General features: G+C 36.7%; 1 protein-coding gene across 1 annotated transcript in view; it reads right to left on the bottom strand.

Annotated features, from left to right (window-relative positions):
• The window catches only part of Ptprm (protein tyrosine phosphatase, receptor type, M), an 819406-nt gene that overhangs the window by 499790 nt on the left and 307103 nt on the right, over positions 1–12513 (bottom strand). The window contains exon 3 of the mRNA XM_013027176.1: positions 2241–2512. Coding sequence (XP_012882630.1) covers positions 2241–2512 — 272 coding nt within the window. The remainder of the gene's footprint in view (positions 1–2240; positions 2513–12513) is intronic.

Genomic DNA, 12513 nt, shown 5'->3' with positions numbered 1-12513 from the left:
AGGGTAGCTCTATGTGGAGTCTTTTGAAGAAACTCCATACTGCTTTCCAAAGTAGTTGAACAAGTTTACACTCCCAACGACAATGCAGTAGGGTTCCCTTTTGGCCACATCCTAAAGGAAATTTTCGTATTGAGATGGCATAAATTAAAATCCTCTGTTTTGTCAAATTACTTATTTTGCATTTTTGATGTTTTTTAATTTTTATTTTTATTTTGCTTTTTTAACAAACTATTATGAATATCTTTGCACTTGTTTACTTGCAATCACTGTTCATTATTTCTTTAGCAGACTACTAAATTTAGATTTATCTAAATTTTTAACAATCTTAAAGCTTACTGCCTAAGAATCTTCTAAAAAAATAAACAATTAGCTTGTATTCTAATAGAGCTCTCTTTACTCTTCATTTCCACTCGTAAACATTGGTCATTCATTAAGAAGGAAATTGTGCTGGGCTCAGGCATCCATTACATAATCAAAAAATTTACTGCCTACTTATACCCATCCCCATTATAATGCAGGGACAAAGGGTTTGGGTTGGAATGATCTTAACTAATAAACACCAAAGATAAGCATTCCTGGAAAGATCTGGTTCTCCCATGCCTGAGTCTAGCTGAACAACATAATTAAATCTGAGAAATGACGGTAGACACATGTAAGGGTTGACTCCTGAATGAACCAAAAGCTAAGTTAGAAAGACTAAACTGGGCATGTGGGAGCTCATGCCTACAATCTTAGCTACTAAGGAGGCTGAGATAGGAGGATCATGGTTTGAAGCCAGTTGGATCAGGAAAGTTCATGAGACTTTTATTTCTAACCACAAAAAAAATAGGAAGTGGGGCTATGGCTCAAGTAGTAGAGCAAAAACAAATAGCTCAAAACCAGTCCCATGATCTGTACAAAAGATGTTATGTCAAAAAACAAACTTTACAACTTTGGAGGGCAGGAAGGATGGGAAGGGATGGGAAGGGAAAAAAAAGGAGGAGGCAACAATGCTTGATAAGAAATGTACTCATTGTGGGGAGGGGAGGAGTATGGGAAGGGATGGGAAGGGGAAACAATGAGGAGACAACAATGCTTGATACGAAATGTACTTGTTTTCTTGCCCATGTAACTGTAATTCCTCTATACAGTATCCTCACAATTAAAAAGAGAGAGAGAGAGAAAATAAAAGAGAAAAAAAAGAAATGCACTCATTACTTTGCCCATGTAATTGTAACCCCTCTGTATGGTATTTTCACAATTAAAAAAAAACAAAAACAAAAACTTCTACCACTTTGGAAAGTAGTATGGGAGTTCCTCAAAAGAATCCACATAGAGCTCCCTTATGACCCAGCAAACCCACTTTTGGGCATTTACTCGAATGATCACAAATAAGACCATACTAAAGCCACCAGCACAACTGTTTATTGCAGTATTATTTACCATATCTAAAATATGGAACCAACCCAGATGCCCCCTCAAGAAAATGTGATATATATATATATATATATATATATATATATAAAACTTACATTTTTCTTTTGTGCCAATATTGGGGCTTCAACTCAAGACTGTTCCTGAGCTTTGTGCTTTTGGCTAGCCCTCTAAATCTTAAGCCACAGCTCCACTTCCAGTTTCTTGCTGGTTAATTGGAACTAATTCTCAAAGAATTATTCCCTTGACTGGCTTTGAACCACAATCTTAACATCTCAGACTTTTAAGGTACTAGGATTACAGGCATGAACCACATGTGTTCAGCTCTTGTGTTAATTAATTTTGTATGATGTATGAATTGTCCTAGGCTTTTTGCCTCCGTGATTTAAAGGCGTTTTCAGTTAAAATAAATACAGGGGGTTTCAAGAGATCCTCCAAAATAACAGAATGTCCTCTACAACAAGGACTTAAGGTTGAAGCCCATCCCAAGCTGCCCTCACTGGAGCTCCCTTCTTTGTGGCTTATGCAGTACCAGGAGAGGCGTTTGCATTTTCAAGTGCTGTCTCTGGGTCAACATGCTTACTTTATACACAAAGTAAGGTATCCTTGCAGACAAGAGTGCACCATGAGGGACAGACATAAGTTATGTCTTTATTCATTTCAGAAAGCCTCAAGATACTCCTTATCAAATAGCATAGGTCACGTTTTCAATTGTATTTTCAAAAACACCATTTCTCCTATACATTGATTATACTAATATAAGAACAATTTATAGATTTAGAAATGCAAGGATACTTTAAAATATAAAATGGAAAGAAAGCACATACCTGATAAAAGTTAGGCCAGAATGTACTAATGGCCAGTTCTGCCCTGTTCCATGTGCGTGTAGGGTCTCCGGATATATTCCAGATAGGATTCCCTAAGGGCCCATTATTGACCTTCACATAGACATTGAGTAACCCTGGAGCAGCATTACTCTTGCTGGATACAAAATAGTGAAAATCAATGCAGTGGGTGTCATTTTCTTTGAGCTGAGGTAAGAGCAGGTGAGTTCTCTGCCCCTCCGGTCTTCCAGATGTGTTCACCAGCATGAAGGAACCTGCAGAGACAAAACAGAGGAGAGTCAAGATCCAAACCCCACCTCTGCTCACCTTAGGAAAGATATTTCATGAATCCTAGTTAAACTTAAAAGTTCTACCTCTTTCAAATCTTTTTCATCCATTACATCCTACTTCTACCACTCCAAATATGTTCTCAAGGTCAGTAATGTAGTTCCCTGGATGTTACTGCATTCATCTACTAAGTAACAGTTTTGCAACACAATAGCTGTAGACCTGCCAAGATCAATCTAGTAATTACTAATCCTATGTGGTTATTTAAACTCAAATTAAGTAAAATCCCATACTAAACATTCAGGTCCTCAGTTTCACCAGCCAAACTGTACTTAAAAACTCTATGGTAACATGTGACCACTTACAACACAATGAGCAGCATGGACACAAACAGTTGTTCTGTATTATAACGTTTTATGAGTCAGCACTTCCCTGTAAGTGGAAGAGCATCATTTTGGTAATCATGACTTTAGTGACTTAATGTCCAGAGGAAACAACACACTAGTCTGGTTTGTAGAATCTTATGTTAGAGCCACAGTGATACTCTTTGGGGTCATAGGTAAGGTCTGACTACTACCTCTCTGGCACACTGCAACAGAGACTCCATGAGTGGAGGTGGGAGGTTACAACCAGGTATAGACCAAGCACGCTGATGTGGCCATTGCCCATTCTGAAGGAGGATATTTTCAGAAGTTTCCAGGTGTGTTTCTCTTGACAACACCACCACTGATTTACAAGTTGCCAGATAATTTCATATTTGCCAGATAACCTGGCATTTTAGTGCCCCTCATGGATAGGATGAACAGAAACAGCAATTACAACTACACATCTGAGTTCATAAACTATTTTAAATATTCTGAGAAAAAAGGTAAAATAAGTTATCCCCTTGGTGGAGAATAAAATTGTATTGACAGTCTAAGTAGGAAGTGTTGTCCAGGTGAGGCAGGACTCCAAAGCAAACAGGCAGCTGCACCTAATTAAATATCCTTTGTAAAACTCACCTCATTGTAAACCCGACTATAAACCTCAATGGTCAAGGTGGTATGTGTATATGTGTTGTAGTGAAAACCGTACATACATTTACAAACAAACACAGTATGAGATGAAGTGTGTGTTGTATATGTGTTGTAGTGAAAACCGTACATACATTTACAAACAAACACAATATGAGATGAAGTGTGTGTAATTTTTATCTTGTCCTAGCTGCTAAGATTCCCCAAGAGCCAATAAGGAGACTGCCTTTCCAGAAAAAAAAGGTTATAAAGGACCAAATAAAACTATGAATGCAGTTATCCTTTACATTATTAAGGAATGAATGTTTAATGTATGTTTGCTTATGGTTAATACCATTACAATGTGTTGCTGTGGAATGAGCTAGTTTTAATGTTATTTAAATAAATAGGACTAGAAACTCTTAGAGATTGGGAGGCAGCTCATTTAAGTTATAAGATGAATGACTGGCAAAATCAGATCTCTGAGCCTCTGAGTTTCCAGCCCATTATTCATCTTGCCACACTCCAATAACCTCATGTGTGATTGGAACATACATGAAAAAAAAAACCCCAACAAACTCCTTGACAACAGTGCCGGAAAATTGTAGTAGCTGTTTTAAAATAGAGCAATTTTTCAAGAGATGAATGCTATACACCTGGAAATATAAAAGCTAACAGACAAGAGAAAGGGTTACCTATGGAACATATAGTTCAATAATAAGGTAGAACTCTGTGATTTAAGCCAGAGTTGGGAGCTGGTTCGATGACATATACTTACACTCCCAGCTTCCTGGGAGACTAAGATGGGACCATTACTTGAGGCCAGGATTTTGAAATAAGTCTAGGCAACATAGCAAGACCATATATTTTTTTTTAAAAAAAAAAAAGGAAAAGGAAAGGTGTTTTCTGCCCTCAGGGAAACAAGGATAAGCTGTTTTGCTGCTAATTCTATTACTGAGGCCTCTGTGTTCTGTCGCATAGTTGTCATGTGATTCCTCCATGTGAGGCTGAAGCATGACAGGACCACTTCTGCATCATCAAAACCTAAAATATGGTCTGAAAAATTATCCTTCATGTTGATTCCATCAAGAAAACTAAAGACAAACCATAGGAGATAATCATGTACATAATCATGAATATTATGTACATAATCTTATATATAATCATGTACAAGTTGTTGCCCGTATCCCATGAAGCAAGCTGCTCTTCACATGCTGCCACGAGAGGCTTAACTTTCTGCCATCACTGTGTCCAAGTCAACAGGGTTTCTGAGAACAGTTTTCCTAGCTACACAGTCACCCTCTGGTGCTTAAGCCACCTGTCTCTACTCCAGAACAAAATGCTCTTCTAGACAGTTTTATGAATTGTCTACAAACAATTTTTTTAAAAGATCAAAGTAAAGGTTAAGTGTAATCTAAGTTACAAATACAGTAGTCCTTCCTTATCCAGTTTTGTTCTTCACAGTTCCAATTCCTAGTAGTATAAAATAATTAAATGGAACATTCCAGAAACAAACAATTCAGAAGTTTTAACCTGCACCTCTTTCTGTGCAATATGATAGAACTTTTGGATCATCCCCTTGTCTTACATATCCATTCAATCATCTAATTCTCAGCACTTCTAAATAGGATTTGGTGCAATCCAAGATTTCAGCTATCCTGTGTGTCTTGGAACATTCTTGATGTAAGGAGATAAATACTGTATTCTATGCTTTTCATCTCTGAGTCTGATGAATACATTTGAAGGGACTCAAAGCTTGTCCCATAGCATAAGCTTGCAAACCCTGGTCATAGAGACTGAGAAACCTTTGGCTCCTCTATCTCCCTAAACACATGGCTTCTCTGTCTTATCAGCAGTCCTTTACCTTCATCTAGTTCTCCCTCCGGGTCCTAACCTAATTCATCTAGATGGTGATATTTTTTTCTTTACTGTCTATATATATATAAAAATACTGATATTGAGATAGTACAAGTCATTTAATCTTACCCTTAAATTTTTGGGGAAGTTTCTTCAGTGTATGGCCATTAGGATTTATACATAACTTTAAAGCACATAAGAGGACATTTGTACACCCACAAAACTTTCCTAATATTAATGTACGGAGTTTTCAGAATTAAGTGTGAACCTTTATGTTTAGTGAAGTCTAGCAGTCCAGCCTCAGGAAAAGCACAGTTGTGCATAAAGAAACTACTGAAAATGAATTTATCACTTATCTCTAATGAAAGTCAACTCACTAACCAATGTTTAAAGACCTAAAAAATTCAAAGCACTAGTATTGAAATATAGTTCATTATGTCTGTATTTTTAAAAACGTACCTTTACAGTTGAATGTTTAAATTTCGCTTCAACATCATTGTTTTGACTACAAGGAGATATATTTTCAATGAGTAATTGGGCCTCCCTCTTTAGTTACTTCCTTACCTAAATTTGTGCCTATGGATATACATACATATACATACATATATACATATACATAGATATATCCACCTGGGCAAATAAGTAAAAGCACTCATAATTCAAATTATATGGACATTCTGTTTGTGTTCAGATAAAAAAACTGTAAGTGACTAGACGATAGGCAAAGTATATAACATTACAGGCAAATTAAATGAGAGCTACCCTTGAGGAAGTTGGTTTCAAAAGGGACAATCTCTCTATGCAGACTTTGAAGTTTTAAGAATGATTATTTTGGTTTCCCTGAAGAGAAAAACTCTCTTTGGAGAACATGCAATGTTCACAATCTCATATTTTAGGGTGAATTAAATTTAGCTTAATCATATCCATTGACAAATACATTTGATTAGCCTATCTCCTATCATTGTTTGTGGCAGCAGTAATAGCTTCATAAGATTCATTATTCCTTTCTACCCCATCATTAAAATGTGTATTGATGTGATAGAAGCTGGAGATTAGAGGAAAAAAAAACCCAAAAAACAAAAAGACCAAGCACACTATGAATTCTCATCCTACATTTGAGAAACCATGAAAACAACAAAATAGGAAACATTTTCCAGTGAATCTTATACAATCCTTAGGCTGACAGAGAAGCACTATTTTGTGAACTTTAAAGCCATTAAGAAAATCACTGTTGCCTGGCAGTGGTGTAATCCTAACTACTCAGGAGGCTGAGATCTGAGGATTGTGGTTCAAAGCCAGCCTGGGCAGGAAAGTCTGTGAGACTCTTATCTCCAATAAACCACTAGAAAACCTTAAGTGACGTGATGGCTCAAGCAGTAGAGCACTGGCCTTGAGCTGAAGAGCACAGGGACAGCGCCCAGGCCACAGTTCAAGCCTCATGACCAAAAAAAAAAAAAAAAAACCTAATATGGGGGCTGGGAAGGTGGCTCAGGGGTAGAGTGCTTGCCTCACATGCATGAGGCCCTGGGTTGGATTCGTCAGCACCACATAAGCAGAAAAAGCCAGAAGTGGCGCTGTGGCTCAAGTGGTAGACTGCTAGCCTTGAGCTGAGGAGCTGAGGGACAGTGCCCAGGCCCAGAGTTCAGGCCCCACGACCACCAAATAAAAAGCTAATTATGTCCCTGACCAAATTTATATGGAATATCACAAACATGAATTGCTAGAAAAATGATAAAGACTAATACACAGGCTTCAAATTGGTTTATAGTCAATAAAAAGACCAAAAAATCACTCTGTAACATTCCTATGAATGCTTTCTCAAGACTTGCTGTCCATTTCTGTACTGATTATGGACTAGAAACCAATGTACAGTAAGTAAGTAACATATGCTTATCATTACTATAATATTATACCCAGGTACCCCTCTCAGCACTCTGGGATTACTTTCAGGACCCCACGTAGATACTAAAGTCCCTGAATGCTCAAATCCCTTATATAAAATGACATGGTATTAGTTATTTACATATAATGAACTTATTCAGGAGGCTGGATACATTGCATCATTGGATTAGTTACAATACCTAATAGGATGTAAATGTAAACAGCTGTTATCCTGTACAATTTAGGGGAAAATAACTTATGGGAAAGAGGAATTGCACATGCTCAGTAAAATTACAAACGTTTTTCAAACATTTTAAACTATTTTGAATCTGTGGCTACAAAATGGTATACAAAGGGGCAACTACATACATGTTTCCTGAACGGTAAATGAGACAAATTGGAAGAAAAACCTGGAGAGAAAGCCTCTGAGTTCTTTCAACTCAAAAGGAACAGTTATAAAAGCACAGTTTTTGATGACGAAAGTTGTCAGAGTAAAATGAAGGAATATTAAAACAAGTTGATAAAAAAAAAGAGGTGATCATGGGGACTGGAGATAATAAATGCAAAAAACCCAAACTGGTGGGAAGGCCAGGAGAAAATGCAGGACATCAAGAGGGCCTGATGTGAGGAATTGCTACATGTATGTGTAGATATTAAGAAGGGGTGAAGGTATGAGCATAAACGATGCTGCCCTGTTCCTAAGCTAAGCACTCCACACATTTGATCTTAATAAATATTACCAGAATGAAGAAGTGAAGAAACAGGGAGCAGAGGAACCTAGCAAAGCAGTAGTAGAAGGCATCTGAGAAAGCCAGGGATAGCCAAAGTTCTTCTCTTCTAGTTCTAAAAGCAATGTTTTAACATGAGAACTTTTCAAATATTGTAACTCTAGTTCAGTATAAAATGTGTTGCTTATTGTAACACAGTGCCTATGTGGGATGCTGTGGCTATACCTACACTTTTGTGCACACAAAAATAACTTTCATAAAAGTACCACATAATTACTAAAATTAATGCCAACAAATGGAACCAGGAGATTTTACTTTTTGTGGTACTTTTTTTTTGTCCTCTTTTCCCCCTTTTGTCACTGTTTTTGATTTCTGTACTTTTTGTCTTCTTTGTAAGTTTATCTGCTTTGGGGAAAGGAAGGAGAAGCACAGAAATGGTGGGACAAAGGGTGAACTAATCCAGCAGTGGTATTCACTAGAAAATGAACTATACAACTTGGGGGGTGGGGAACAGGGAGAGAAAAATCTGGGAGAAAATGAGGGAAGTGGTGACACTGTTTAAAAGAAATGTACTCAATACTTGACTTATGGAACTTAAACCTTCTGTGCATCACCTTGTGTTGTCTCATCAGTTCTTAAACAAGATCATTGTTAATTTCACTCATTTTTGCCATATTCAAGGCCAAAAGAAAACACAGGATCCCAGCTGATAAATTGGGTAAAATATTATCATGGTATATGGAGGCTAAAATGAATGTTTAACTAACTGAGTAGCCTTTAGTTTTCACAGCCAGTATAGTTGGTGTGCTTGCTAGGAGGGGTGCTGAGAGAGACTCATTGTGGTATTGGGTATTCTTACAAGTTATATTTTCTTTTTCCAGTACCAGGGTTTGAACTCAGGGTCTCAACTTTGCTTGGCTTGCTTGATAAGCTGATGCTCTACTGTTTGACCCATGCCTTCAGCCCAGCATTTTGCTGGTTATTGTGCAGATGGAGTCTCATCTCTCTGACTTATTTGCTCAGACTAGCTTCAAATCACAATCCTCCAGATCTCAGCTTCCTGAGTAGTTAGGTTTAGAGGTCACATGAGCTACTGGCACCATGCATATGCTTATAGTGCCTGGTTAGCATAGTCTTTCAATATGCTGGAGGAAATCCTACATCAGTCTAGATGCTTGTGGTAGTTAGATCCAGAACGTTTGCCAAAAAGGTATGTATTGGAGGCATGACTCTATAGCTTGGCACATTTCATAGGTATTAAAAAGATGAACAGTGGGAGATTTTATGTCACTGGAAACATGCCCTTGAAGGAAACTGTGGGACCCTGGTCTCTTACCTTTATGGACAAAATATGGACTAAAACCTCCAAAAGTATGAGCAAAATAAACCTTTCCAATTTATAAGTTGATTAGCACAGGCATTTTGTTAAGGAATTAGAAAGCTGACAAATATCAGACTACAAATGAATATCAAACATAGCTTATACACCCCAAAAATGCACAAATTCTGGGGTTAAGACATATATACTAAATACTCAAAATATTTTCATTTTCAATTCAGTGATTCAGGGTAGAACTGAGTGGTTATTTTTGTCATGATTCATAAAAATATGGAGCTGAGCAAAAATATGAATGACCTTTAGTCTTTTTAGCTATGGCAGGAATCATCTGAGCAACCGGTTTGTATTAGAAATTTTGAGACTGAAAGCACCAAAACTTGAACCTATTTTTCCATCAAACAGCTTACTCATAAACCTATTTTTCCATCACAGCTTACTCATAAATCATATTTTAAATGTTTGTAATGCGCATACACAAACAATTCAAATGACTGAAATAACAAATCAGATCCTCCAACTTTGCCAGCATTTACATACATGCAACCTGAAAGTAACTGAAAATTGATGTAGGGGCTGTCAATCCATCTTTAAAAGGAGTTTTGGGACACAGATATGAAAAGTGAAAAGAAGTATTTGGAGAGGCTCATTGAACAGGAAGAAGCCCTGGGAATTCCATTTAGGAAAGGGAATAAGCCCTCCTTTCATATGAGTAGTGGCTTTAATGAGAAGTAATTGTATTACAGTGTGTCACTGAGACAAATCACTTCAGTTACTTAGCTGGAAAACACAAGATGTGTGCCTTACCATTTATAAGTAGAAAACAAACAGTAAAGCAAACATAACCTTTTAACTCTCTGAACAAAGCTAATGACTATATCTTAGGAAATGAGCCTCATGTACAACAATCCAGTAGTGACAGGTAGGCTATTAAAAAGTTCTTAAAAGACTGCTTAATTTCCCATATGTCAAGCATTTTATTGATTGACATCTTTAGAAATGGATTACTTTTTGTTCTAATCTCAGTGTGACACCAGCAATCACAATATAAGCTTTCACTTATTTCTTTCCAAAATTACTGTTGATTCACAGATCTTTCTTCTTTTTCACATGTATATCTAGTTATAGTCTAACAATTAACGTGTGGCTTGCCTTAAGAAGCAATCATGTGGTGAGCTTTTAGACCAAGTGCAGAACAAACTTGAATATTTATTAGTGCCTCATCTTTGCCACTTTCAACCTAATAAATGCCTGTTCATGGACATACAAAGGAGCTAGCTAAATCCTTGTTTATTATATAAAATCATTATCTAAGGAATTCTAGGAGTTCTGTCCATATCCCTAATGGGAAGTCCCTATATTCATGAGGTCTGAGCTAAACGGCTCTTTATTCATCAAGAAGGGGTAAACAGAGGTATTCCCCAGAGCTACTCAGGAACTTCCACCATAAAGGAGAGAAAGAAGGCAAACGATTCCCCACAGGAATCAGGTGACATATAATATTTAACTTGTAAGTTATCAAAGGTTGGAACTTAGAAAACTGTAGATACCAATAAATACAAATGATCTAAAGAAGCAACTTGCATAGGCAGAAATATGATTAGTGCTGAGATGGCCAGGAAAATACCTCTTTTCTTTCACCAGTAAAGACATTTATTCATATATATGTATGAATGTAGTATATATGTGCATGTCTATTTTGATTTTAATTATATTGTTTCAACATGTCAATTTATCAGTACAATGCAACTTTACTGATATCATTCTCTCCCATAGTATTTTTGTTTTTGTTTTTATTTTAATGTTTTTATTGTAAAAATATTGTACAGAGAGGTTACAGTTACATGAGAAAGGTAATGAGTATATTTCCTTCGAACATTGTTGCCTGCTCCTTTGTTTTTCCCCTACCATCCCCTCCCTCTTACCTCCACAACTACACTCCCCCAGCTCCCTCGCCTAAATTGTAAAGTTTGTTTTTCAACATAATGTCTTGTACATCTCATTGTTACAATGGGTCAAGCTGTATCCCTATTTAAGCATTTTGTTTTTCTCTTCCCCTCCCCAAATCAGAGACGTGCACATACAAGATGCAGGGTACTGACATCAAATACAGTGAAACAGGGATTATACCATGGGGAGGAACATACGAAGAAACAAAAAAAATCACACGATACATTACAAATATGTTAGAAACAATAGCAAGAAAGAAAAAACCACTTGTGTCCCTATCTTGGGGTTCATTTTGCTTAACATCATAAGTACATATGTACATAGCTTTTGACCCCTATGACCCAGCAATCCCACTTTTGGGCAGTTACCTGAATAAGCACAAACAAGACCATACTAAAGCTACCAGCACAATATGTTTATTGCAGCATTATTTACCATAGCTAAGATATGGAACCAACCTAGATGCCCCTCAGTAGATAATGGCTCAAGAAACCATGGTTTCTTGATATAGATATAGATATGCATATGTATATATACATGCATATGTATAATGAATATGTATATATATACATATTAGTATATATATACATACATACACATATATGTATATATATACAGATATGTGTATATATGTATACATGTATACATGTATTCATACATATATATGTATATATGTGTGTATACACACACATACACACACAATGGAATTCTAAGCCTCCATCAGAGAGAATGACATCACCCCATTTGTTAGGAAATGGAAAGAATTGGAAAAAAAATGTATTAAGTGAAGTAAGCCAGGCCCAAAGAAACTTAGATCCCATTGTTTCCCTTATTTTCAGTAACTGGTATATGTCTGGGACAAGTATTTGGTTTTTTTTAAAACAGCTTCACTATGTTGTCCAGGCTGGTCTTGACATCAAGATCTTCCTACCTTTGATACCAAAATGTTGGGATTATAGACATGCACCACCATCCTTGGCTAAGATATCAAACACAGTATTAAAGCAAATGTCTGGTATAATTTTAACATGTTACTAAACATGGAAAAATTTCCTGGTGGGAAAAATTCCCACCAGCAACGCAATAGGGTTCCTCTTTCTCCACATCCCCTCCAGTAATTGTCATTAGTTGAACTTAGAATGTGGGCCATTCTGATTGGGGTAAGGTGGTATCTCAGTGTTGTTTTTATTTACATTTTTTCTTTTTTTTTCAGGTTACTTTTTTTTTAATTGTGAAAATACCGA

Source organism: Dipodomys ordii, unplaced genomic scaffold (genome assembly GCF_000151885.1).
Source record: "Dipodomys ordii isolate 6190 unplaced genomic scaffold, Dord_2.0 Scaffold100, whole genome shotgun sequence".
Classification (NCBI taxonomy): Eukaryota; Metazoa; Chordata; class Mammalia; order Rodentia; family Heteromyidae; genus Dipodomys; species Dipodomys ordii.
The sequence above is the reverse complement of the archived record's forward strand: the minus strand, read 5'-3'. Positions and strand labels throughout refer to the sequence as shown.